This window comes from Mus pahari, chromosome 12, assembly GCF_900095145.1.
Source record: "Mus pahari chromosome 12, PAHARI_EIJ_v1.1, whole genome shotgun sequence".
NCBI classification, from domain to species: Eukaryota; Metazoa; Chordata; class Mammalia; order Rodentia; family Muridae; genus Mus; species Mus pahari.
In genome coordinates, this window is record NC_034601.1 from 82,446,422 (window position 1) to 82,471,355 (window position 24,934).

Sequence of the window (24,934 nt, forward strand, 5' to 3'; positions counted from 1 at the left end):
GGGCCAGGAATTGGGAGTGGGTGGGTTGGGGAGCAGGGGGAGGAGGTGAGGATAGGGACTTTTCAGAGGGGAAGCTAGGAAAGGGGATAACATTTGAAATGTGAATAAAGAAAATATCTAATAATAAAAACAAACAAATTCCCCAGGACTAGGAAAAAAAATACAAATATCGTGCTTTGACATAGTTCTTCTGAACAGATCCAACAATAAGTTTTGTTTTGGTTTTTGTTTTGTTTTAAAGTAACATAAGCCAACAAGATGGCTCAATGGGTAAAGGCACTTGACCTGAGTTCAGTCCCCAGAACCCACAAGGGAGAGAGAGCTGATCCCCACAAGTTGTCCCCTGACTTTCACACATGCGCTGTGACAGAGTGGCCCCACACACATACACATACTCACACACAACACAAAATAAATCAAAAATGTAAAAAAAAAAATTTAAATGTAATATAAAAATTGTTAAATGTTTACCTTAAATAGATGTATTTACATCAAAATACATGTATTTTACATCAAAAGAGAGAGAACAAAATTTAAAACCTTTCTCACGTGACTCAGAATTCCTGTCTAATAATTTTTTATAAAGAAATGATCAAGAGGACCGGAGAATTGGCTCTGCAGTTAAGAATACACAGTGTTCCCCAGAGGGTCTGAGTTTGGTTCCCAGCACGCAAGTGAGCAACTCACAACCACCTGTAACTCCAGCCTCAGGGACCTGCTGCCCTCTTCTGGCCACTGCAGGCAACTGCACTTACTTGTACCTATGCCCCACAAACTCGCACACATACATACACATAATTTTAAAATCTTTTTTTGCCTGGCAGTGGTGGCACACGCCTTTAATCCCAGCACTTGGGAGGCAGAGGCGGGTGGATTTCTGAGTTCGAGACCAGCCTGGTCTACAGAGTGAGTTCCAGGACAGCCAGAACTACACAGAGAACTCCTGTCTAGAAAAGCAAAATAAATAAATAAATAAATAAATAAATAAATAAATATAAATAAATAAATAAACACACTTTTATTTTTCTTTTAAGGAGAAAGAAATGGCTGAGAACAAATGCAGAGATTGAGCTCCAGAAACACCAAATAACACATAGATTCTGTTCAAAAATATTAAAAATAATCTGTTCAAAATAGTGAATCAGTGGGGTCACTAGAACACAGGGTTTAAATTTAGCATAGGAAGTTACGAAGTGAGTCAGGAGTCAGTAAAACTCCATGAAGGCCAGAGAAGAAACACCACATCAAGTCTCTGTCCTGTGTTGTTCTTTGTGTTTTCCTTTGAGATTCCTTAAAAATAAATAAACAGCCGGGTGTGGTGGTGCATGCCTTTAATACCAGCACTTGAGAGGCAGAGGCAGGAGGATTTCTGAGTTCAAGGCTAACCTGGTCTACAAAGTGAGTTCCAGAACAGCCAGGGCTACACAGAGAAACCCTGTCTCGAAAAAAACCAAAATATATATTAATTAATTAATTAATTAATTAAGCAAAATCATCCGAAAGAAGAAAAAAAGTGAGATTGTAGGTTGTGCCAAAATCTAACCCAGGAGGCATGGTTTTATAACCCTCAGGTAAATAAATGTGTATTGACATGTTTATGTCAGATCATGAAGCAAGTCATCCATGGTGGCACGTGTTTGTAATCCCAGTACTAAAGAACCAGAGGTAGGAGATTGTGAGTTCAAGGCCAGCCTAGGCTGTATAGGGAAAACCTGTTTTGTTTTGTTTTGTTTTGTTTTTTAAAGTACTTAAGTAAAATTATAAAAAGCACTGTGGGTTAGAAGGACTTCATTTTAGTGTGTGTGTGTGTGTGTGAACACGCATGTGCATATATATTTATATACCCCAATTAATATGTATATATTAATATACATTAGCATAGAACAGTTGATTATACTCAAAGAAAATTCCCTGCTTGTATTACTGTTGCTTATTACTATTATGTATTCATGTTGAATCATGAAAATAAGTCATTTTAAATTTCATGTCTACAATACAGCGTGAGAATTGGGAAGGTTGATGACATCCATCTCAAGTCAGTGTACCATGTGCCATAGGAATGCTAATGAATCAAATTGTTCTGTTTTTCAACAGTAAATCCAAACAATACTATACAGCTAGAATTAGAAGCCCATTCAAACAGAATTAGCCTTTCTTTAAAAGAAATGCCACTGTCTCTGACCACAGGATACAATGTACATCCTGAAATAAGGAAATACGGTTACTCATTTCTCTTTCTTATGAAGAGTGTCTGTTTTCCACAGCTCCTCTTAAGCCACCAGAATTTGAGATCATTGGCTTTACAGACCACATAAACGTGACGATGGAATTTCCACCTGTCACTTCCAAGATAATCCGGGAAAAGATGAGGTCTACACCATTTGTCATCAAAGAGCAGATAGGGGACAGCATCAGGAAGCAGGTAAGTGGTCCCTCTTGTTCAGATGGAAACAATACATAGCTGGCAGTGGGTACATTCCACTTCCTTTTCAAGAACTGTGTAAAGCCAGGGAAGGGTTACATTAGAGGGTGTGGCTCAGTGGAAGGCTGCTTGCTACTATGTTCAGCACCCAGCATTGCAGAGGGAGGGAGGGAGGGAGAGAGGGCGGGAGGGAGGGAAGGAGAGAAAGAGAGAGGGGAGAAAGAGATATAGAGACAGAGAGACAGAGAGAGAAACGAGAGAGAGAAGGGAGAGAAAAGAGACAAAGACAGAGGAGAGATACAGAGACAGAAAGAGACACAGAGAGAGAAAAGAGATACAGAGAGAGATAAAGAAGAGAGAGATGCAGAGACAGAGAGAACAGAAAGATACAGAGACAGACAGAGAAAAGAGAGAGGTACAGAGACAGAGAAAAAAGAGAGAGATAGAGACAGAAAGAGAGAAGAGAGAGAGGCAGAGAGACAGAGGGGAAGAAAAGGGGAGAGGAGTTGTATCATCTACTGTTGTATTTCATCCGTGCTTCTTTATGTTCAAAGCATGAATCAGCATTTTACTGACTGTGATTATTAGGATAACAACATCATAGGATGAAAACTGTACACAGAGGCATCATCTTTTTTTTTTTTTTTTAAGAGAATTGATTTTTAAGTCAAAATTAAATCATGAAATAAAAGAGGCCATTGGTGTAACCCAGGCAGCAGGCAGGAGTGGCCTGGACCAGATGTTGGTGCTGTGACCTTCCAGTGCTCCATGTGTTTCATATGTGGACTCTACGTTGTGGTAGAGAAACCTTATGGCCACAGCACCTTACAGTTGCCGTTAATTGAAATAATGAGGACTCTGGATGCACTTTGGTTAGGCTATGTTAAATGTGAGATGCCAGTGTGGATTCGAAAGAAGGCAATGGCCAGCATCTAAGCTCCCATGTCTGGAGTTAAAAGTCTTTTAATAAGCATGCCTTTGGTGAGTCTTGGGCAAAGCCTGGTTGCATGGACTCAAGGAAAGCATTGAAGGGCTCATTCGCCAGAGCCTTTCTCATAGCTGCAGCAGCAGCTCTACAAGGTGGGGCCTGGAGGAATGACAAGCATGTCTATGTGCAGGTGAAGTGTCCTGGAGAAGGTGACAGTTAGTGGCATAGTGGGCGAGTTGTTCTAGAGACTTGGTGGAATTTTGAGAGCATGGAGAAAGGTGCCCTTGGCTGGGAACAGAGATGAAGTGGAGGAGGCTGCACAGGTGCGGAAAGAAGAATGTCTTAGTCTGTTTGCTGTGACTGTAAGGAAATACCTGTGGCTGCACATTGTATCAAGAAGGATGGTTATTTTGACTCTGACTTCTGGAGCTGAGATTGAGAGGTTGACATCCACGGATGGCCCTCCCACTGACTGAGTCCTGAGGCAGCGGAGACAGACATGAGGAGAGCAGGGAGCATGCCTGCCTGTGTTCAGATGTATTTTCCTCTGTGAGTCACCAGGGTTTACTCATGGTGCTCCACTCTGATGGCCCAAACTCACCCTGATCACCTTATCAGCTACGGAAAATAATGCTGTGGCAATGACATCATGAAAATAGAACCTTTAGGGTTAACCTCTCACCAGAGTCTTAACTGATCGAAGTGTTTGTGTGTGTGTTTCTTTTTACAGCACAAGCCCAAGGTGAATAATGTCACTGGGAACTTCACATTTGTCCTTAAAGACTTACTTCCAAAGACAAACTACTGTGTATCTGTTTATTTTGATGATGACCCCGCAATAAAATCTCCCTTAAAATGCATCGTCCTTCAGCCTGACCAGGAATCAGGTATGGTTAGGTTTTTTTAAATTTGCACTATTGTTTTGATGGAAAACTTGCAGAAAGGAAAAAGGGAAATCTCAAGTTCTAGTGCACTAAATGTACTTCTTCCAATAAATGCACATCACTGAGCTGCCCCTATGGGTCCGTCTCTAATGTCTTGTCCTGCCTTCAGAATATTCAAATACCTGCCTAAGAAGAACAGACCCCTGTAGCACTTCCTTTAAGGGAATCTGGGTGAAATTCAGCACTGTGTGCCCTTTGGCCATTGCTTGTGCCAAGTTCTAGAAGATCAGAAGTTGCTTGAAACACCAGCACTAAAAGCCTGGGAGGGAACAGTATGGAACTGGTGTGAGTCCTAAGACTATTTGTCCAGCATATATCAGAAAGGGGACTTGTCCATAGAGAGGAGGTGGCCACTGGTGATGTCAGAAAGCCTTCCTGTAACAGACACACTGAGACAGCCAATACTATGACCCCAACCTTTCTTTATCTGAGAAACCCTGTGCCCGGGACAAGGGAACCTGGGATGTGACAGAGCATGCCTACGCTCTACCCCTCGGGAGGCGGGATCCTCATAAGGTTGAGTCTGTGTAGTGAGTTTCCAGCCAGCCTGGGTTACATAGCAAGACCCTGCCTCGAGAAAGAAAAGAAGGAAATGGAGACCAGTTGAGTCCAGGCGCCCTCCCCGTTTTCTCAGTCACTAGCTCTTCCACAGTCTCACTAAAAGAAAAGGGCTTTGAAACTCCTCTTCTAAGATGGCTCTCTAAATTCCTCAGCCCCAAAGACAGGCTCCTAAGCATCATCATTCATCGGAGTAAAATTAAGTTTGGACTGGCAAGGGAATGAAGAGGTGATTCAAATTATAAATATCCTCCACAGATGGGCTTCTAAATTTGAGCTCTTGACCTCCAGCTAATGGCACCAGTGTGGATCTTTCTGGAAACGCTGGAGTGAAGTAGGTCACCGAGAACAGGGCTAGCCTTTGACTTGGGAACAGGGCTAACCTTTTAAAGTCACATCCACCCCTGGTTCCAGCTATGCAGCATGCTCTCTGCTCTCTCAGCCACCCCTCGAACAGCTCCCAGAACACACTCCATCCATCTAACTGAGCTCCTCCACCCGCCTCTCCTGCCAGGATGGACTCTCTAAAATGGTGAGCGAGCCAAAGTTAATCCTGTCACCTGACATTTCTTCTGCTAGGCAGTCTACCACAATGTTGCCAAAGGTCACTGTTACAAAAGACTTAGCTAGTGGGGGATGCAGCAAGCTACACTACATAGGGCCTGGCAGGAAGGGTACCCTGATAGCAGTGTGTCCTCACAGCCTGGTGTTTCTCAAAGCTGAAAGATATACAGACACATAGTAAAGGCCAAAAGCCAGTCTTAGCTTAACTTATGTTTTAGTCTCTTACAAAACTGTTAACATAAGCCCCAAACAGATCAGTATTGGCATGTCTGACTCCAGAGCTCTTAACTCCAAGTAGCCAGTACTTCAGGTCATTTCTGACTCAAAATCAGAGCAGACTGGGCAGGATAAGGGTCTGTTTCCAAGAGATATCCCCACAAGTTTACGGTCTTCAGACCATATGGACTCCTGTCCAACTTGACTATAAAAATCAAAAACTCCCCCAGATTTCTCTCAGGCCCAAACATTTGATAAAGTGCTTCACAGAACTGGGGAGAGCATAGACTTATGAGACTATTTGGATAAAGCTGAAGAGGTGGATGGGACAAGGGGCAGAAGGGTCTGAGCTTCGTCCACAGAATCAGCCTGCGACGTCCTGCCAAGAACCTCAGAATGTTCACTAGAAAGGAAGAGCATCAAGTCCCCAAGTCCAGGGATTACCTGGGTCGAACCAAGTCATTGCCCTCAGCGGGAGGCTTAATCTCCTAAATTAAGGAGGGCGGGACTAGAAGGAACCGCACCTCCCTGATTTTAGCAGTTCCTTCCTCTATAGATCAGCCCCCAGCTTAAGGCTGTCCAGCCGCTCCCCAGGGCCCCTTCATTGGCAGAAAATCAGATACAGTTGCTAGCTTAGTCCCTTTTCTGCTGCTATAGTGGAATACCCCCCCCCCAGTGCATAACTATATAAAAAAGAGATATTTATTTCTCCTAGTATTGGAGGCTGGGACTAAAATGGGAAGGCTTGCTGGCTGGACCATTGTGGGAGGTGCCATATGTCATAGAAGGGAGGTAGGTGGCAAGCTGTTTTATGCCAATGCCATTTTCGAAGTGTCTCGCCCGTTCCCATAATGACAGCATTACTCCACTAATGAGGGCAGTGCCTCTTGGCTGAAACATCCCACCTCCCAGAACCTTCTCAGAGGATGCCAACTGCAAGAGATGTATTCCAACCATCGCAGCCCCCAAACGGCACTGGTTATAAACAGCAAACAGACTGATGTCACTCAGGGAATTTCATGAAGTTTGAATCCCTGAGCCTAGAACCAGGAAGAGGAGAGAGGGGGCACTATTACATATATATGTGTGTAAAATAGCATGATCTTATATACGGATAAAATTCCCACAAGCAATAATAATTCAAGTAAGGGTTAATGAGATGGCTCAGTGGGTGAAGGTGCTTGCTGCTAAGCCTGATCCCCAGAGCCCACATCGTGGGAGAGGAGACTGGACTCCATGAGGCTGTCTTGTAACCGCCATGTGCACACTGTGGCACAGCATACACGAATAAATGTGATAAAAAGTAAAGTCAAGGCGGCTGGAGAGATGGCTCAGTGGTTAAAAGCTCTGACTGCTCTTCCATAGATACTGAGTTCAATTCCCAGCAACCACATGGTGGCTCACAAGCATCTGTCATGGAATCTGATGCCCTTTTCTGGTGTGTCTGAAGACAGCTACAGTGCTCTCATAAATAAAATAAATAAAACTTAAAAAATTAAAATTAAAAAAAAAATAAAGTCAAGTTATTAAGACCACAGAGGAAGGTTTATTGTGACCCAGGGGTGTTGACCAAGCAGCTGACCATTCTATGGAGGCTGGCCTTCCCTCCCTCCCCCCCCCCCCAGCTTGGACTTGTGGTGGGTGCAGACCAGTTTTTTTTTTTCAAGACAGGGTTTCTCCCCCCATGCCCTACCTCCATCCCCTACCCCCATGCTCCACCTTTGCCATAGCATGCTCTGACTTCATCCCACCGTTATCTAGTGATAGATAACATGTCCTTTTGCACATTGTTGCCCTCCCCCTTCTGTCATTAATCAAGACAGCTAAGGGGCAGGGAACTCCAGCTTTCCAAATGGTTGTGGTTTTCTTGTCAGGCTCTCAGAAATCAAACAGATGAAGATAATACACTATTATTTTTCCTCTTACTCTTCTACTGCCATCTGAACTACCCTTAACCAGTAAAACCAAAGGTCATATGCGTGCAGTTTGGTGGACAGCCGCAGAGAGACAGCGAGACAACCTCCCCTAGTTAATCCCTAAATGCATCCATTGGCTCTTAGTAAACCTAGTGAGCCCTGTGGGGAAGCTCTCTGTCTGATAAATACAGCAGGGCTGAAGGCAGACAGCTCTGACTTCTGTGCAACTCCCACTGAAGTAGGAGACAAAAGAATGAAGTTAAAGAAAAGAAAAGCAAGGACAGTAAGGAAAGGGGGTAAAGAAAAGGATGAGGAAGTGACTTGGGGAGGGGAGGGCCGGTCACTGTTTTAAATATGGCTGTCTTGGTGCACATTTCCTGCAATCCCTGTTAAACTGTGATCTATGTGGAGGTGGGTGAACCTCAGGAGGAGGAGGTGGGACCAGCAAAGAAAAAGAAAGCAAGTGGGTGTCCTTGGTGTGGGGACCCTCAGCTAAGCAGCCTAAACCCAAGGGCTTCTCAGTAGCTGAAGTTGTTAATAGCCCTGGGTGGCATGATCTCCAGGTGGTAGCAACTTTGCCTTGGCCAAGGTCAAGTCCTTAAGAAGCAACTCACACTTAGCAGTTAATATGCACCAAAGCACCCGGCAGCTCTCTGATGGAAAAAAGGATGGGGGGGGGGGCGGGACACCTACAGCAAGACCAGGACAAGGACTACTTCCTGAATGAGGGCCCAAGGAAGGTGTGGTGGACAGAATAATGGAAAAGATATTTGTGTCTTGGCCCTAGATATGTCAACATGCTACTTCTTGTAGCCAGAGAGGCTTAGTGGCTCCTTATAAATAAAGAATGGAGATAGATCATCCGGGGCCACCCATGTGAGCCTCCTGGGAGCACCAAGAACCTTAGGAGGAAAGGAGACAAAGGACAGTGACCTTGGAAGCTAGGTCAGACACTGAGAGATGGGAAGTTGCTAAGCAACTGGCTCTGAGCATGAAGGGGAGGGAAGGGGTTCTCCAAAGCAGAAAAGGCATAGATATGGATCTCCGATGTCAAACTGGGCTTCATCTCAGTGAAGTTCATTTTGGAAGTCTAAACCTCGGAACTATAAGCCAGTCTGGGTTAAGGTCAAAAAGGCTGAAGGACACTAGACAATGTAGGTGACCCTAAAAGCCAGTCGGAGAGATGGAGACTGGGGGGGGGGGTGACTTAAGCAGATCTGACTTAGGATCTAGGAAGAACATGGGTGTGCCACAAAGTGGGGGATCCAGGTGACTCCCTGCCAGGCATTGCAGTCATCCAAGTGGTTCTCCCCCAGAGGGCCCAGCAAGGAAGAAAGTTCTCTTGCAGAGAAGAACAACCATAAAACACTGTTCTTGTTGCCCAGGGCTCCTAGGTTTCAAAAGAAAGACAAGACACATCCAAGGCCAAGGTTTGAAGATACCAATCTGGTCTGCCCTTCCCAATGTGAGATGATCTAACCCCTCTTTTAGGACGACGATCTACAGTGATAACATACACGAATGGTCGGCCTCAGCCCAAGAGAGATTGTATGTTGTTACTCCCTTTAAGTTACACAAATTCTTCAAGTCTTAAAGACTCTGAGACTGATGACAGAATCACCATTTGAGAAGCATTGCTCTAGGGAGCGGACTGATTAGCATAATGTGCTTTGTAGCATGTCTGTGGAGTTCACCGTGCTGCACCCGTGTAGACTCTAGAAAGTTGGCTAGACCGGTGAGTCATGCATGAGTCAGAATCCCCGTGTCACATTCACATCAATGCTGAACGCTGTGCCCCGAGCCTAGGCCTGATCCCGGGCCTTTCACAGACGAGAGGAGCCTCCGTCGCTCAATCTTCATGGCAGGAGACTGGGCTCCAAAACCAGGGCCAGCCTTCAAGCCTCCGGTCCTTACTTGTGTACCCCTTCCCCTTTCAAAAGACATCAAGCATTCGGTCCATTTTAGTCCTTTTTGCTCTTCTGTATCCTATGTCATGTTCTCTCTCCTTAAAAAGAGAAAGAAAAACCATTAACTGTCCCAGAAACTCTGGATATGGGGCTCATGCTCTTATAGTTCCTTTTTTGAAATGTAAGAGAGCTTTGCCTGTGGCGGCTCACTGTTTCTCAGCCCCACTGCACCTACAAGAAACAGCTGCTTCCACTGCGGAGGTAGAACTCAAAAAGGAAATTTGGCAAGGGAAGTTCTTCACAAGCAAGAGCTGCATTTGGGAAGGCCGAGCCTCAGAATGGCCCAGTTGGTTCTCCAGTCCAGTTCTGTGTCTTCAAAGGGTCCCACCTGGGCAATGGGTACCCACAGGCATTTGGGCTGTGGTTAGTGGGGTGTTTCTGTCCAAATTTGATGGTTGAAATTTTAAAGAGCCGCAGACAGCCAGCAACTACAGTATTGCAACTATAGAACATAAAGGTTTTTTTTTTTTACTTTGAAAATCTACAAATAGTTTGTTTAAAATATACACACTTAGATTAGCTTCCATTCTTTGGTATTTAGCAAATTTTTTCTTCTAAACTTTCACTTCCCCTGCATTGATTACTGTCACCAGACCAATGTGGGNGTGCCCCCCCCCCCCCCGTGAACCATGTATTGCATTTCTTTTGAATAAAGCCGCTTGTCTTTTCATTAACAGGATTATCAGAATCTGCCAAAGTAGGAATAATTACTTCGGGTTTGATAGTGATGTTTTTTGTGAGCACCATCATAATGCTGAAACGAATTGGCTATATATGCCTAAAAGACAATTTGCCCAATGTCTTGGTATGTAGTTTTTCTGTCTTTATTTTTTATTTTAACTTAATTTTTTTTGTTACAGACATAATATATTTTTTAGGAAAGGACTCATTTTCCAGCATCAGTCAATTTGGTCATCCTAGATTCTTTGTTGTCCCTGCAAGTCCCGAATGTACTTGATATTTTGTATTTTCTGTGTGTCTGCCTATTCTCTCTCTCTCTGCTCTCTCATGCATGTGAGCTTCCTCTCCCCTCCTCCCCTCCTCCCTTTTTTTCCCTCTGTGGTAGGGATTTATGCACATGCTCATTATGCAGAAGTCACGTGCTGACTTAAGGTGTCTATCCCAGTGACTCTCTGGCTAATTTTTATTTATTTACTTATTTTTTAATTCGGTCTTTGACAGTTTCATACAGTATCTTTTACCATGTTCTTTCCTGGCTCCAAACTCCTCCCATTACCCCCTGCCCTGGACTACTACCCATTCAACTTCATGTTCTTCCTCCTCCTTAAAGCAAAGAAAATAAAACAGAACAAACCTTAACTACACGCATTTCCTGGTGACTGGGGAGGGAGCACCTTTCAGGGCATCCCGTGGCATGGGAGGGCAACTTTAATGAAGAGTCAGCTCTCGGTGCTGTGGGTCTGGGGTGGGCTCAGGTGGGCAACTTTATGTCAAACCTACTAAGCGACCTTGCTGGCCCTTTCCACTCTATTGTTCGCTTGGCTGTTTTGTTTGTTTATTTGTTTGTTTTTGTTTTGTTTTTTAACATGAGTAAAACATGTTTTATTTTTATTAAAATTATTTGATTTTTTTTCTATTCAACCATACAATTTCTCAAAAATAAGTTGATTGCTTTTTTAAGAACTTTACACTTTTTACATTTTGAGATTATAATGTAATGACATCATTTCCCCCTTCCCCGATCTTCCTCCCACAGACTCCCCTATCTCCCTTTCACACTCGTGGCCCCTTTTTTTGTTAATTATTATTACATACATATATATTCCTAAATGCATAAGTACAACCTATTCAGTCTTTACAGTGTTACTTTTCTTCGTGTTGTTGTAGCTGACCATTTGGTATTGGATTACCAACTGGTGTACACTTCCCTGGGGAAGACTGATGTCCCCACTGTGACTCCGGTGATCCCTTAGTTGCCTGTGGATCTTTGTGTAGGGTTGAGCCCTCCTGGCTTTCCCAGACCCCAGTCCACATTTGTGTGTCCATTGTTATCCATGCTCTGTTCCTGGTTAGGCACTAATGTTGGTGAGACCTTACAGATGTAACATATGACATTCCTGGGAGACACACTCTCACCGCAAACTCCCTGAACCTCTGGCTCTTACAAAGTTTCTGTTCTTTCTTCTACAATGTTCTCTGAGCCTTAAGGGTGGGTCTTTGCCTCCCCTCCCCTATATCTTTTTAGACCAGGTCTCTCACTGAACCTGGAGGCCGTCTGTTCAGCTAGGCTGGCTAGCTTCAGGGCTCCCTATGCCTCTATCCCACCCCATCCAGGCTGGAATTGCAGATTTAGGCTACAGGTCCCATGGGAATCAGAACTCGGGTAGTTATACCTGTTCGGCAGGCACCTTACTGACAGAGCCTTCTCAGCCCTCCACCTATCATGTTTAACGATCATGCAATTACATTATTATCCAGACACTATTTTTCCCAGCTGTAGGGCATTTGGATCAATTCTCTTCTCTCTTTCTCTCATTCCAACTGGAGTAGTACAATGGAAGTTTTTATGCAGGTCATCTATTTGTTTTAATTTACTTCGGCAGATCATATACACACCCTAGGTTTGTCTTATATCAAACCAGCTGTGTTTTCTTCCCTGTGATGGCAGAGCACAGTTGCCCTCACCTGTGACTCTCCTTAGTCACAAAGAAACTGTCTGCTTCCCTTTCTTCTGTGCTTCCACTTAGAGCTCAGAGCCCTTACAGACTCTATTGATCCTACTGCTTTCTACCTACACAGACTCAGCCGCATTTCCCAACCGTTTGTCTTTTTGTTTCTATCCCACTGCTCCGCCCCCACCTTGCATTTGTAACGTTTCAAATAGAAATACCTTGCTCTCTCCTGTTGCAGTTCGCCTGCCTTATTCTGTTCTAGCAGCAGCCATGTCATCAACTGTCCCTCCACAGCTGGTAGAGTTTTAGTCACTTTGTTTTATCGTCACTTGGGGTCTGTCTCTGTTAAAAATTGTAGCTCTCCATTTAAGAAAATCCTCCAGAAGTAGGAAAATATGACACTCTAAGCCTAGTTGTGCTTATAGATGAATTTGTTGACCAGTTTGGGAAATTGAGCTCAGCATCTTGAACATGCTAATAATGTGTTTAAGTGGTTACTGTTTTGCATTTGACAAATACCTGTTGACTCTACTGAATGGTGAGGCAATGTATTCCAAGTATTGGCATGTGGAACAAGGCTGCCATGGGGCTCTGAGGAGTTGGGCAGACAGTAAAAATTTATAAACAATATCACTAAGCTCATAATACTCTGGAGCTAAATTTTAGTTTCAGCAATCTGTTCTACAGAGTGAGTATCTAGGCCAGCCAAGGCTACACAATGAGACATCTCAGATTTTTTTTAAAAGGATTAGCAAGATCATGCATACTTAAATTTCTGTGTTTAATTAGAAAATCAGGGTGATGCTGTTCCCAGCCTCAGGAATAAGGTACACAAGCCACCTGTGGGATGCTCACTGAGTTTCGCCCAACCCTGAAAAATCATTTAACTTATGCTCAGACCAAGGAAGAAAACACAGCCAGCTCTCCCAGGTTCCTCTCTTGCCACCCTCCAAAGAACCAGAGCTCACCATGATTGGCTCAGATTACTAGTGACATAGGTTATTTTCCTGGTTTTTATATTTGTAGGAGTGGATTATCATTTTCAAAAGCCCTGATATTCTTACAATTATAGAAACAGCAAATTATTTTCTTAATTGAAGGAATAAATGTAATAAACTTAGTGAAAAGGATAACAAAATCCCATCCACAGAGGAGCCCAGAAACCCAGGCACATGCACAGAGACCAGTGACAGTGACAGTGGCTGTGCAAACTGGTGGGGGACCTCAGTGGCCAGAGATAGTATTATCTATACTAGGAATCATAGGATCCTGCTCTACCTCATACCACACACAGCTAAATGAGTAGTAAGTCTAGAGGCTGGGTGTGGAGGTCGAGTCCAGTAGTATGGGGTGTGCTTAGCATGCAAGAGGCTAAGTTTAGCACACACACATGTACACACACATGCACACACAGAGGACAGAGTGAGAGAGTAAAACAAGCCTGCTTCATAGAGCACTTCTGAGGGCAAAGGGACTTAGAAAATGGCTTGCATCCACAGACTCCATCCAACCATAGACAGAGTATCTAAACGGGCTTGTTCTTGGCAATATTCCTAAGCCACGCAGTGTGTCTATAATGTATTGAATACTGTAAGTAATGTGGAGGTGATTGAAAGCTGAAGAATATACAGAGGTGACATGCAAGTGCTGTAACATTTTATAGGGAGGACCTTAGCATCCTTAGGTTTGGAGGGTCATATAATGAAATGCAGTAGTGTCCAGCATCTAGCAAGTGCCAGACAACCATCGGCTTTTCTTATTACATATGGGTGTTATTACATATGTGTATTATTACACATAGGTATTACTACACGTGGGTATTATACACATGGGTGTTATTACAGATGGGTATTATTACACATGGATATTATTACTACACATGGATATTATACATGGGTATTATTACTACACATGGATGTTATTACACATGGGTATTATTACACATGTGTGTTATTACAGATGGGTGTTACTACTCATGGGTCTTATCACACATGGGTGTTATCACACATGATCTTATCACACATGGGTGTTAGTACACAAGGGTGTTAGTACACATGGGTGTTATCACACATGGGTGTTATCACACATGATCTTATCACACATGGGTGTTTGTTAGTACACAGGGGTGTTTTCACACATGATCTTATCACACATGGGTGTTATCACACATGGGTATTAATTATTACTACATGTGGGTGTTACTACACATGAGTATTATTATTACACATGGGTGTTATCACACAGGGATGTGGATGTCACTTGTATCCACATCACTTCACAGTGAATACTAAGGGTTTGTTGTTGTTGTTGTTGTTGTTGACCTAATACGAGTGAAAGACTTTTTCTCTCCCTCCCTCATGCCCCCCCTTCTCTAGAACTTCCATCACTTTCTAACCTGGATATTCCCTGAACGGTCACCTTCAGAAGCCATCGACCGGCTGGAAATCATCCCCACAAACAAGAAGAAGAGACTGTGGAATTACGATTATGAGGATGGCAGTGACAGTGATGAAGAGGTCCCCACAGCAAGTGTCACTGGCTACACCATGCATGGACTGACGGGCAAGCCTCTGCCTCAGAGCTCTGACACCTCCGCCAGCCCCGAGGATCCCCTGCATGAAGAAGACTCAGGTGCTGAGGAATCTGATGAAGCTGGAGTGGGTGCTGGAGCTGAGCCACAGCTCCTCACAGAGGCGGGGGTGGGGCCTTCAGAAGACCCAAGTGGCCCCAGTGAGAGAAGAAAGAGTGTGCTCAAGGACTCCTTCCCCTCGGAGGACAACAGCTCCATGGATGAGCCCGGGGACAACACTATCTTCAACGTTAACTTAAACTCTGTGTTTTTGAGAGTTCTCCATGATAAAGATGCCTCGGAGACGTTATCTCTCGCAGAAGACGCCATCCTCCTAGACGAAGGTCCCCACAGGACAGAGTCAGACCTTCGGATAGCTGGTGAGGACAGGACACAGCCATCCCTCCCCAGCCTTCCTTCCCAGGATCTATGGACTGAAGATGGGTCATCTGAGAAATCAGACACCTCGGATTCCGATGCTGATGTGGGGGACGGCTACATCATGAGATGACTCCAGAGCAGTTCACTGACTGGTGCTGGGCACCTACAGGGTTCTCTTCAGAGTCCGACTTGATGCCTTGTGGTCTCCAGGTGTCTGTGACGGAGAGACTAGAGAACGCTACAGCCCCCTTGGCCCTTGCTGGATGGTCTTCTCTATGCATATTGCCAAATTGAGCATCAGGATTGTTTACAGGGGTCATGATCGTGACCTGCCCACCTCCTTTCCACTAATGCACTAAGGTGGTTTGTGTTACCTTTCTCAGGGAACAGGTTCTGCGTGGTTTTCAGAGGCAGCCAAGGCCTCCCATCCCTGTGTTGTTTCTAGGAAATGATTCAGTTGGGGGAGAGAAAGGGAAAGAAAAACTGGCCAAGCAGTGTTTAGTGGGACTCCGGGAATGAACCTGAAAGGGGGCAGAAGGGGCAGAGGTAAGGCATACTGAGCTGGCTGCTGGCACGGAGAGAGAAGGTGTGTGCGCACAAGGAAAGCCATCAAGGTTTGAACCCCCCTCTCCCCTACCTTCCCTCCCACCCGTCTGGGTCCTTCCCAGTTGTCAAGATCTGTCTCCTCTACTCTGGGAAGTTCATTCACAGGCACCCATAAAACCCCTCGAAGCACACGGCCTATGTGAGGAGGAGGACAAGAAGCCTCATGAATAATTCTAGGATCCAGCACGAGACTCAGAGAGAGGAATATCGTGGCCATATTTTAAAGTCTTTCCGCATCACCTCTTTTTTTTTTTTTTTTTTTGGTTTTTCAAGACAGGGTTTCTCTGTGTAGCCCTGGCTGTCCTGGAACTCACTTTGTAGACCAGGCTGGCCTCGAACNAAGTTTTAAGATTGCATCTATTTATTTCTTTCTTTCTTTCTTTCTTTTTTTTTGTTTTTGTTTTTGTTTTTGTTTTTTGTTCGAGACAGTGTTTCTCTGTGTAGCCCTGGCTGTCCTGGAACTCACTTTGTAGACCAGGCTGGCCTCGAACTCAGAAATCCTCCTGCCTCTGCCTCCCAAATGCTGGAATTAAAGGCGTGAGCCACCACGCCCGGCTCCGCATCACCTCTTTAACCTTCAGTTTTCTCAATTTATGAAATAAAGGGACTGAGCAGGTCATCCACCCTTGTTGGACTTTTTATCCTGTGAGATAAAAATCCTACGGGAAGGAGACCCCACACACAGCAACCGTTTCTCTGCCCTGTATTCTCTGAATACAGCTGTCATCATTCTCCTGCAGCAGCGCTTTCTTCAAAGCTTTGCATAATTGCTGGGAGTTGGCTTTTTAATGCTTGCACTTCGTTGTTTGTTTGTTTGTTTGTTTTTTAAATTTTATACGATGTTTGAAATTGTCAGAGTAATACAAAAGTACTTTTCATACAAGACTCTGTAGTCCTTTTGAATCATTTTTCTCTGGAATGCTTTGTACAGCATTTTTTGTGGTTCTGAAGCCATTTCAAAATTGTAATTAGCTTTCTCTAAATCTGCCGTGGCCTGCAGGGATGGTCCCCTTCGACTCACGTGGCTTGTCTGACTTAGATATGTCTCAGTATGTAGTCAGCAGACCTTCTGTGGGGTTTCCCACCTCGCCACCTAGTCCCTTTAAGAAGAGGAAATTAAACCTTTCTCAGCAACCTTATGTAAGAAGCTACCAAGAAATGAACTAACTGGCCTTGTGCCATGTCCTTCGGGTGGGGAGGGGCACTAAAACTTCCCGAGCTGGGCTGGATTCAGCTTTTGTTTGGGAGACAAGACTTTGGAGAAGTGATGCTTCTGTGGGGAAAAACAGGGAACACTGAGTGATCCAAAGAAAAGCAACTGCCCAGCAGCAGGGAAGCTGAGACAGGAGGATCGCTTCGAATTCCGGGGTAGTCTAGGCTATGTGACTAGCTAGACAGTGTCTCAGCACCCACCCACCAAGGAAGAGAGACAGAAGGGAACACTGGAGGGGAGAGAAACAGGAGCACAGGAGCGCGGATTGGAGGAGGGACGGCACCTTAACCCAGGATGCTTAATGCATTTTGCTTGAGGCCGCCCTCGGGGCCCCGTCCTCAGTGGAGCTGCGGGCGGAGGGAGCCGGAGGGGAGTGGCCTGGCCGCCCGGCGGAGGTTCCAGGAAGGGCGCGGGCGGCCGCGGGGCTGCCGCACGGGGCCATGGCCTGGGCGCCGAGCGTGGCGAGCTGGCTGGGTGGCTTCCTCCTGGTGCCAGGTGAGGTCGGCGGGCAGGGGCCCCGGGCGGGCAGGCTGGCAGGCTTGGGAACTCGGAGGCGGGGCGTCCCCAAGTCTTGGCCCACGGGCGCCCCGAAAGGGACCGTGAGCGACGCCTAGCACCGGGAAGGGAACCCCTCGCCATGGTCGGGTGAGTGCACACCCGCGACGATGTGCTGCCACTGGCTAGATCCTGGGTGGACAATCCCCCCCCCCCNNCCCGCAGCAGGTTCCAGGCTGTCTAGACGGTAAAGTAAAGCGGGGTGCGGGGACAGTTGTTGACAGCGCCCCCACCCCGCCCCCGAAGTTCTAACTGAAACTGAGCACCCCGCAGTGGCTGTCCGGACCTTAGGGACACACACCAGAGTAATCCCCAGCCCCAGCCCTCCTTCCTCTCCCCCGTCCTCTGCAGCGCCAGCTCCCCTTCACCACACCTCCCTCTTTACATGTCCACACCCTAAAATATGAATTCTGCCCCTCAACTCCCCAGAGAGCTTCTGGGGACTCTTCTCAGCCAGGCTTTCTGTTGGCTGCGCTCTCGGGATTTCCCAACTGGTTCTGATTGGGATCCCCTCCCTGAGCCCAAACTTCCCAGGCAGCCTGGTGTTGAATAATTACCGCCACACTTAGTCTCTGTTGGCAACAGTTGGGTGATGAGTGGTTTAGAGTTTACTACATCAAAACTTAATAAGTAATTTCTGCCCTTAGCCCAAAGCTGCCCTCTATGGGACCTCAGGCTCACTCACCCAGAGGTCTCCCTGACAATCCTTCTTGGGTCTCCAGGGAGACCCAGTTTGTTGCTTGGTAAAGATTCCCAGGTTCCCTGCCCCAGCTCCAGCCAGGGTTCCAGGGACTTCAGTCAGAAATCCTTCTCATTATTGCTTCAAATAAAACCTAGCCTCCACACATTTGAAGACATGGATCTGGGAGACCCAAATATTGGATATGGTTGTTTTCTTGGTTTTTGTGTTTTTGTTTGTTTGTTTCGTTTTGTTTAATTTGGTTTGGTTTGGTTTGGGTCTTGCTTTGTTTTTATTTTTGTTTTGTTTTGTTTTTCATAAACATCACTACCTCTCCCCTTCTCCCCCTTATCTTTTTCAGCTCTAGGAATGATTCCACCCCCTGAGAATGTCAGAATGAATTCAGTTAATTTCAAGAACATTCTACAGTGGGAGGTACCTGCTTTCCCCAGAAAGAACCTGACTTTCACAGCTCAGTATGAAAGGTAGGTCTGGGGGCTGTTCTCAAGGCAGAAGGCTCCTCCTAAAGCCAGGCCTTGATCTGCCTTCTGCTTTGTTACCCAGGGGAGTAGCACAGAAGTCACTATGTAGCCCAGGCTGGCTGCAAACTGAAGTGTCTGAAGCGGAAAAGCAGATGCAGCTGTTACTGTTATACAGCCAGGGCTGTAAAAGTCAACAGTGTGCAAAGGGGGGGAGGGGCGCCTGAAAATGCCAAGTGTGCACACTGGTCAGGAAGGCGCTTGCTTCATACCACCTACCCTCCACTGCAGGCCTTCTAGACCATTCTGGGATCTGCCACCACCACTACAGGGCCTCTACCTGTCCTTCCTGTCTGCAAGTCCCCATATCCGGTGAAGGGTGCAGCCTTCCCTTGACAGCCTGTCCACCTTGCTCGTAGGCTGGGTGCCAGCAGCAGAAGGAGGCCCAGGGCCCATGAGCCAGCACACCTGGCCTCTCGGTGACTCAGAAACGTGGCCAGACAGACAGGCCATAGAGAACATGCCTTTCCAGATCTCGGTAGCCCCGCCCTGTTTGCCCCAGCTGTCATTTTACATGGATGCTGAAGGGCTATACATATATACATAATGTGTACTTTATTATATAATATATGCTATGTCTACCATACTATATACTATAGAAATATTATATCATATAATAATACAAGTATATATGTATATATATATATATATATATATATATATATATATATATATATATATATATATATAGGCTCGAGCATCTATGTTGAGATTTACCCATTTTTAGCATTTACTATGAACTCTCTGGCTTAGAAACTTTATTAATTTCCTCCCTGAACTCTCTGACTTAGAAACTGTATTAATTTCCTTTCTCGTTGCTGTGACAAACTATCTGATGAAGGACCATGAGGAAAGAGAGGGGCTTTGTTTGTTTGTATATTTGGTTGGTTGGTTGGGGTTTTTTTTTTTGGGGGGGGGGGTAAGAGGCTACATACAGTCCAGCACAGTGGTGGAAGCACCAGGCAGCTGGTCACACACAGGGCATCCATTAGGAAGCAGGCAGAAAGCTGGCACTCAGCTCCCTCCCTCCTACTCATTCAGTCTGAGACCGGAGTTCATCAGAAACTGCTGCTAGCATCCAGGCATCCAGGATATCATAAGCCTTCCTGCTCTGTAAAACCTTCCAGAAAACTCTCATAGACCTACTCAGGTCATTTCCTTGCTGATTTTAAATTCCATCAAGTTAACAATGATAATTCAGCATCATGCACACATACATTCCAGTATGTGTTCCGTAAAAACAGTGTGTGCTGTTAAACCTAGGTATAGTTGCCTACAGTCCAGAGACCATTGGTTGATAAAAGAGCATCTGCAGCAACCCTAGGGTGGTGGCTGTATCACCTCATCTCCTTGTCTTCTCCACTTGGGTCTGGAAAGACACAGCAATTTCACTGTGGGAATTAACTTCCTTCTTCTATCAGCGGCTATTGCGGTTATGAAATACCTGAGCCTGGTCACAGGTATTTAGCTCTAGATGGCAGAATCACAAAACAGTGCAGGGAGGGTGTCCCGGGTGAGTAACAGGACAGGACAGGACACTCCAGCAGGAGTTTAAGAGGGGACAAACCACATGACTCTCTCTCTCTCTCTCTCTCTCTCTCTCTCTCTCTCTCTCTCTCTCTCTCTCTGCTCTGTCTCTGACTGACTTTCCAGGGGTGGGTGACTCCAGCTGTCTGTCCTTGAAATGGAAAGGCCTGATGGCTTCTTGAAGGCAGAGAACTGGAGGTGGTTATTAACTAAAGGTTAGTTCCTTGCCTCCAGGGTTCCTCTCCATGGAACCACAGATGGGTACACGGTACCGAAAGAATACGCAACCATGTCCTTAGGAAAGACACTGGGCCTGGACGGTCGGGTTGTTATATGACTTATTTGAGTCCATAAGGCTTGCTTTGAATTCAGCCCAGGCAGGTGAATGCCACTTATAAGGTGCAATAAACTCTGTGCTGTATGAGTTTACCTTTGTCCCCTGTCACTTGGGCAACAGAGGGAGACTGTTATCCAAGGGTCAGGTTGTCTAAAATAAGACACTTCAGAGGGTGTGTTGGTGATATTCCTACAGAAACATCCAAAATGTAAGTATGAGCGACACTCCTATCACACGTTTACCAGAAAAACAAAAATACTCATCTACGACAAAAAAGAAAAGAGGAGTTACTACAAGATGACCTTTGACATGCAGCATGTGTTGACCACCAGGTGTGGTAACTGAATACTACTCTACAGTAGCTGAATGTTAGGTGACCAGCCAGAAGAGTTATTTGGTTGGAAAAATGTAAAACCTGAGTTTTTCCTCCCAACCACTTAATTCCCAGCAATAACAACTCAGAGACGAATTACTGATCAGTAAATGCCTAGGTCATAAGCTTCAGCTTATTCTCCAGCTAGCCGTTCACTTATTATCGCTGTTATTCCAAGTTCAGCTATGTGGCTGGTTTCTTCTCTTCAGCCTTCCAGGGCAAATCTTCTGCAAGCCTCACTTTTTCCCAGAATTCTCTCTGTCCCTGCCGGATATCATACCTCCTACTTCCTACCTCAGCTCATTGGCCATAGGCTTTTTTATTGACAGGCAATGCTTATAAGAGATACTCTCTACAGCAAAATGTTCATATAAGCGGGAGAGGCAGATTGTAGAAGACTGTGATCTCAGTAGTCCTTACCTACTTTTTGCAAAGCTCTGGGCATCAGTAACAATGGAGTGAGCCACGATATGGTCCCTAGAGCCCTAAAGTCAACAGAACTGAATGTATTGAGGGCACTTGCTGCTTTTACAGAGGACTCAAGTTTAGTTCCCAGTACCTGTGTGGGGTAGCTCCCAGACACCTGTAACTCCAGCCCCAGGGGATTCACTGTCCTTTTCTGGCCTCCAATGGCACATGTACGTGTGCACGCACACGCATACACACACACACACACACACACACACACACACACACACACACACACACACACGGGTTTCTTGTGCTCTTTTAACCTCAGACATACTATAACCATTTGCTCCCGATGCCTTCTGTTCCCTCCCATAATGCACTGCAACCTGGACCTGTGACCTAGAATAAACTTTCTGCCTCGAATTGATTTTGCCAGAATATTTTATCATAGCAACAGGGAAAAAAAATCCATGACAGACAACAAGGGTGGCCCCAATTGGCTTTCACAACTAGACAGGAAGGTGTAGTGGGAACCAGTCAGACAGCTCCTTACTTACAGGAAGGGAGCTCCTGTTTTCTTAGGCTGGGGTCAGCTAATTACACCTCCTCATGCTGCTGTGGGCAAATTAGGAATTCTATTTGCCAAGACTCCTGCCATGCTTCCAGTTGCTATCATTCTGAGGGTGGGTGAATTGTTTTAGAATTTTTCCAGGATCTTTGCAATGTGAGTCACTCTTGGGACATGCTTCGAAATCATCTTATTATTTCCTAGTTAATCTGTGTATGTCAACCATAGTCCAACTATAGCCCAGAGCTTTCAGAAATGCACAATCAGGAAGGAAGCTTTCTCAGTCAGATGTGTTGAATACACAACCTGGGGTTTGGCGCCAGGAAAGCTTATTTGGATTTTAAAGTCTCTGCTGCTAAGATACCAATTTTTGTTTAACTCAATTTCTCCACAAATTACTGGCTATAGGATGGATTGTATTTTAGATGCCTTGTGATTGGTTCCCCAGGGATCATTAAGATCTTAGGAGACACGTAGTTTGGAAGATATTAATTTCCTTGTGCATACTATTTATCCATGTTAGTGGCTACTGGGCACAGTGGTACGCAACTGAAATCCCGACTTTGGAGATTTTAAATTAGCAGGAAGATTTTTAGATCAGAGACCACGCTGGGCAACAGAAGGAATTCTCTAAAACATGAAATAAAAACAAAGGAGGAGAAAGATGAGAAGTCTTTCTTTGGCCTTTGCCATAACAGGGACTAAAGCAGCCATCTTCCCAGAGTCAGCAAGCTCACTGCCTTTGTCTTTCTGACTGTGTAGTTACAGGTCTTTCCAAGATCGCTGCACGAACACTGCCTCTACTCAGTGCGACTTCTCTATTCTTTCTAAATATGGAGACCACACCGTGAGAGTCAGGGCTGAGTCTGCAGATGAACATTCGGAGTGGGTAAATGTCACCTTCTGCCCTGTGGAAGACAGTAAGCCATTTATTTTTCTGCTTTGTTATATCTAATCATCTTGCCTTGCTTCTATCCCCATCAGTAAGAATTTTTAGTAGGCCTACAGATGAATGGTCCGTGCCATGAGGCTTGGGATACAGCAAGGATGCTGTGTCTGTAAATTCATGGATTCATGGATGAAGCGGGGGAAAATATACATGTCCTGAATAAAATAAATGAATATAAATTTGGTGACTTCACTACTCACAAATATGACGAATTAGGGCTGTTAATGAGGGAATGGAAAGCTCTGATGGTTCCCTGGAAGGAAGTCAGCGTGAGACTATGAATTAAGCCAAGGGATAGAGGCCTGGAAAATGGCTCAGCGGTTAAGAGAACTGGCTGCATTTCCAGAGTACTTGGGTTCAATTCCCAGCACCCACAAGTCTACTCACAACAGTGTATAATTCCTGTCCCATGGGATCTGGCACCGGTTCTGGCCTCTTTGGGCACCTGGTACACAGAGCATACATACAGGCAAGCACCATACACCTAAACTAAAAACAAAATGCAAAATAAGTTTTAAAATGTGGCAGAAGAGGAGAGAGGTAGATGCAGAGAGAGAAAGGCCCACTGCAGAGAGACCACTGCCCTGGAGAATGGTGGAAGAAACATATTCCCTGATGGTAGCTCGGCTGAGGCTGGCTGGAAAACTTTGAAAAGAAGATACTCTGGTTAGAAGTGGAGGCTAGGGGTTCCCAGAGGCCCTGAGACGAACATGTTTAAAGTATCAGGAATTGAAAACCAGTTAGGCTGCCATCGAGCACCTGGGAGAATTGGAGGTTACAAAAAATGTCAGGGACAAAGCTCACATAAAGCCCTCCCAGGGCATCAGAGGGAAGACCCAGGTCTGGGGTCCATACAGGTCTTATACAGGGCTTATACAGGTCCTTACAGGGGGCCTCTGTAGGTTCCACAGGAGATGCTCACTCAGACAGAGTGAGGCCGAGGTCCCTTGTTCTCTTTCCAGTTCTGTCTTAGGACAAGCACCAAACTTAGAATTCTGCACCCAGAAATGCTCCATTACTTTTCTTTACTAAATGCTCCTTTCTAAAAACAAGGGCAGGAAATGACCGTTGCAGAAAGACCTTGAGAGTCAGGCTCTAAAACAAAACCGGTCTTCAGTGGTTATGAGGGGTTCCTGCAAACCCATACCGAGTAGAAGATATCATTAATCAAGTATGCATTTGGCACGCCTAGCCTGCCATGGCACACCCTCCTGATCCCATGACTGATGGGGAGGTAACAGACCACAACCAACTCCTTGAATTGAGGGAATATCACAATTCAAAGGTCAAAGGTCGGTCTCTGTTTCATGCCAGTCTCTTTCACACAATCATTATAAGTTGGGGACCATTATATATATAAGTTTCCACTCTAACAATTTCTTGCTGGGCCTGGCTGGTTCTGAGTCTTACATTATGTCCCAGGGAGGCCAGTTCTCTGTAGACTCAGATCAAAGCATGACTCAGGGTCACACGTGTAAAAGTGAAAGAGCAGAAACACCGGCCCTTCGGCTTAACAAGAGGCCCCTCGGGAGTGGCAATGGTCAGAGAGGAGAACACAGGCAAAGTTTCCTCAGAGTCTTTTGTTATTCCTTCTGTGGTTATTTTTGAGCACCTACTGTGTGCAAGGCATGTTCTTAGCATTGAAGCTACAATAAACAAGAACAAAGCCTTGCCCTCGTCAAGTGTTCTAGACTCATAGGAAGACTGACAGCAGCCCAAGAGGCAGATGTCTGATGGTACAGAGTGAATGCAGCTCTCAAAGTGGAAAATCAACAGAAAAGAGGAATATATTCTTGTCCAGAGAGCCACAATATACAGGCTCCCCAGAGTGACATGTGAATGGGTGGAGATGGAGATGGGGTGAAGGGCCTAGCTACATAAGTAAAAGTTGTAAAATATATATAGTTCTAGATGACAAATATTTATGAGTAATTCTTACAGCTACAGAAATATCATTTGTAGCTTTAAGGCTAGAAAATGAAAAAGAATCCAAGCCAGTAGAAGGCAGAAAACAAAGAGAAAAAGAAGAATCTAATAAAATAAAAAATGTAAAAACAGATTTGTGTGTGTGTGTGTGTG

At 45.3% G+C, this 24,934-nt stretch overlaps 2 protein-coding genes across 9 annotated transcripts in view; both read left to right on the forward strand.

Annotated features, from left to right (window-relative positions):
• The window catches only part of Ifnar2 (interferon alpha and beta receptor subunit 2), a 31,788-nt gene extending 15,821 nt beyond the window's left edge, over positions 1-15,967 (forward strand). For 3 of the 5 annotated variants that reach the window (XM_021209569.2, XM_029544724.1, XM_029544723.1), the window contains 4 exons: positions 2,265-2,422; positions 4,081-4,237; positions 10,193-10,320; positions 14,524-15,967. In XM_021209569.2, coding sequence (XP_021065228.1) covers positions 2,265-2,422; positions 4,081-4,237; positions 10,193-10,320; positions 14,524-15,228 — 1,148 coding nt within the window. In that variant the 3' untranslated portion in view covers positions 15,229-15,967. Of the gene's footprint in view, positions 1-2,264; positions 2,423-4,080; positions 4,238-5,110; positions 5,385-10,192; positions 10,321-14,523 lie in introns of those variants that run through there. The other 2 variants (XR_003844897.1, XM_029544725.1) reach the window with 2 other exon arrangements.
• A 1,269-nt stretch (positions 15,968-17,236) lies between these two features.
• Il10rb (interleukin 10 receptor subunit beta) overlaps positions 17,237-24,934 on the forward strand; it is a 20,112-nt gene continuing 12,414 nt past the window's right edge. The window contains exons 1-3 of one of the 4 annotated variants that reach the window (XM_029544563.1): positions 17,237-17,412; positions 18,513-18,636; positions 22,669-22,826. In XM_029544563.1, coding sequence (XP_029400423.1) covers positions 17,358-17,412; positions 18,513-18,636; positions 22,669-22,826 — 337 coding nt within the window. In that variant the 5' untranslated portion in view covers positions 17,237-17,357. Of the gene's footprint in view, positions 17,413-17,439; positions 17,563-18,512; positions 18,637-22,668; positions 22,827-24,934 lie in introns of those variants that run through there. The other 3 variants (XM_029544561.1, XM_021209730.2, XM_029544562.1) reach the window with 3 other exon arrangements.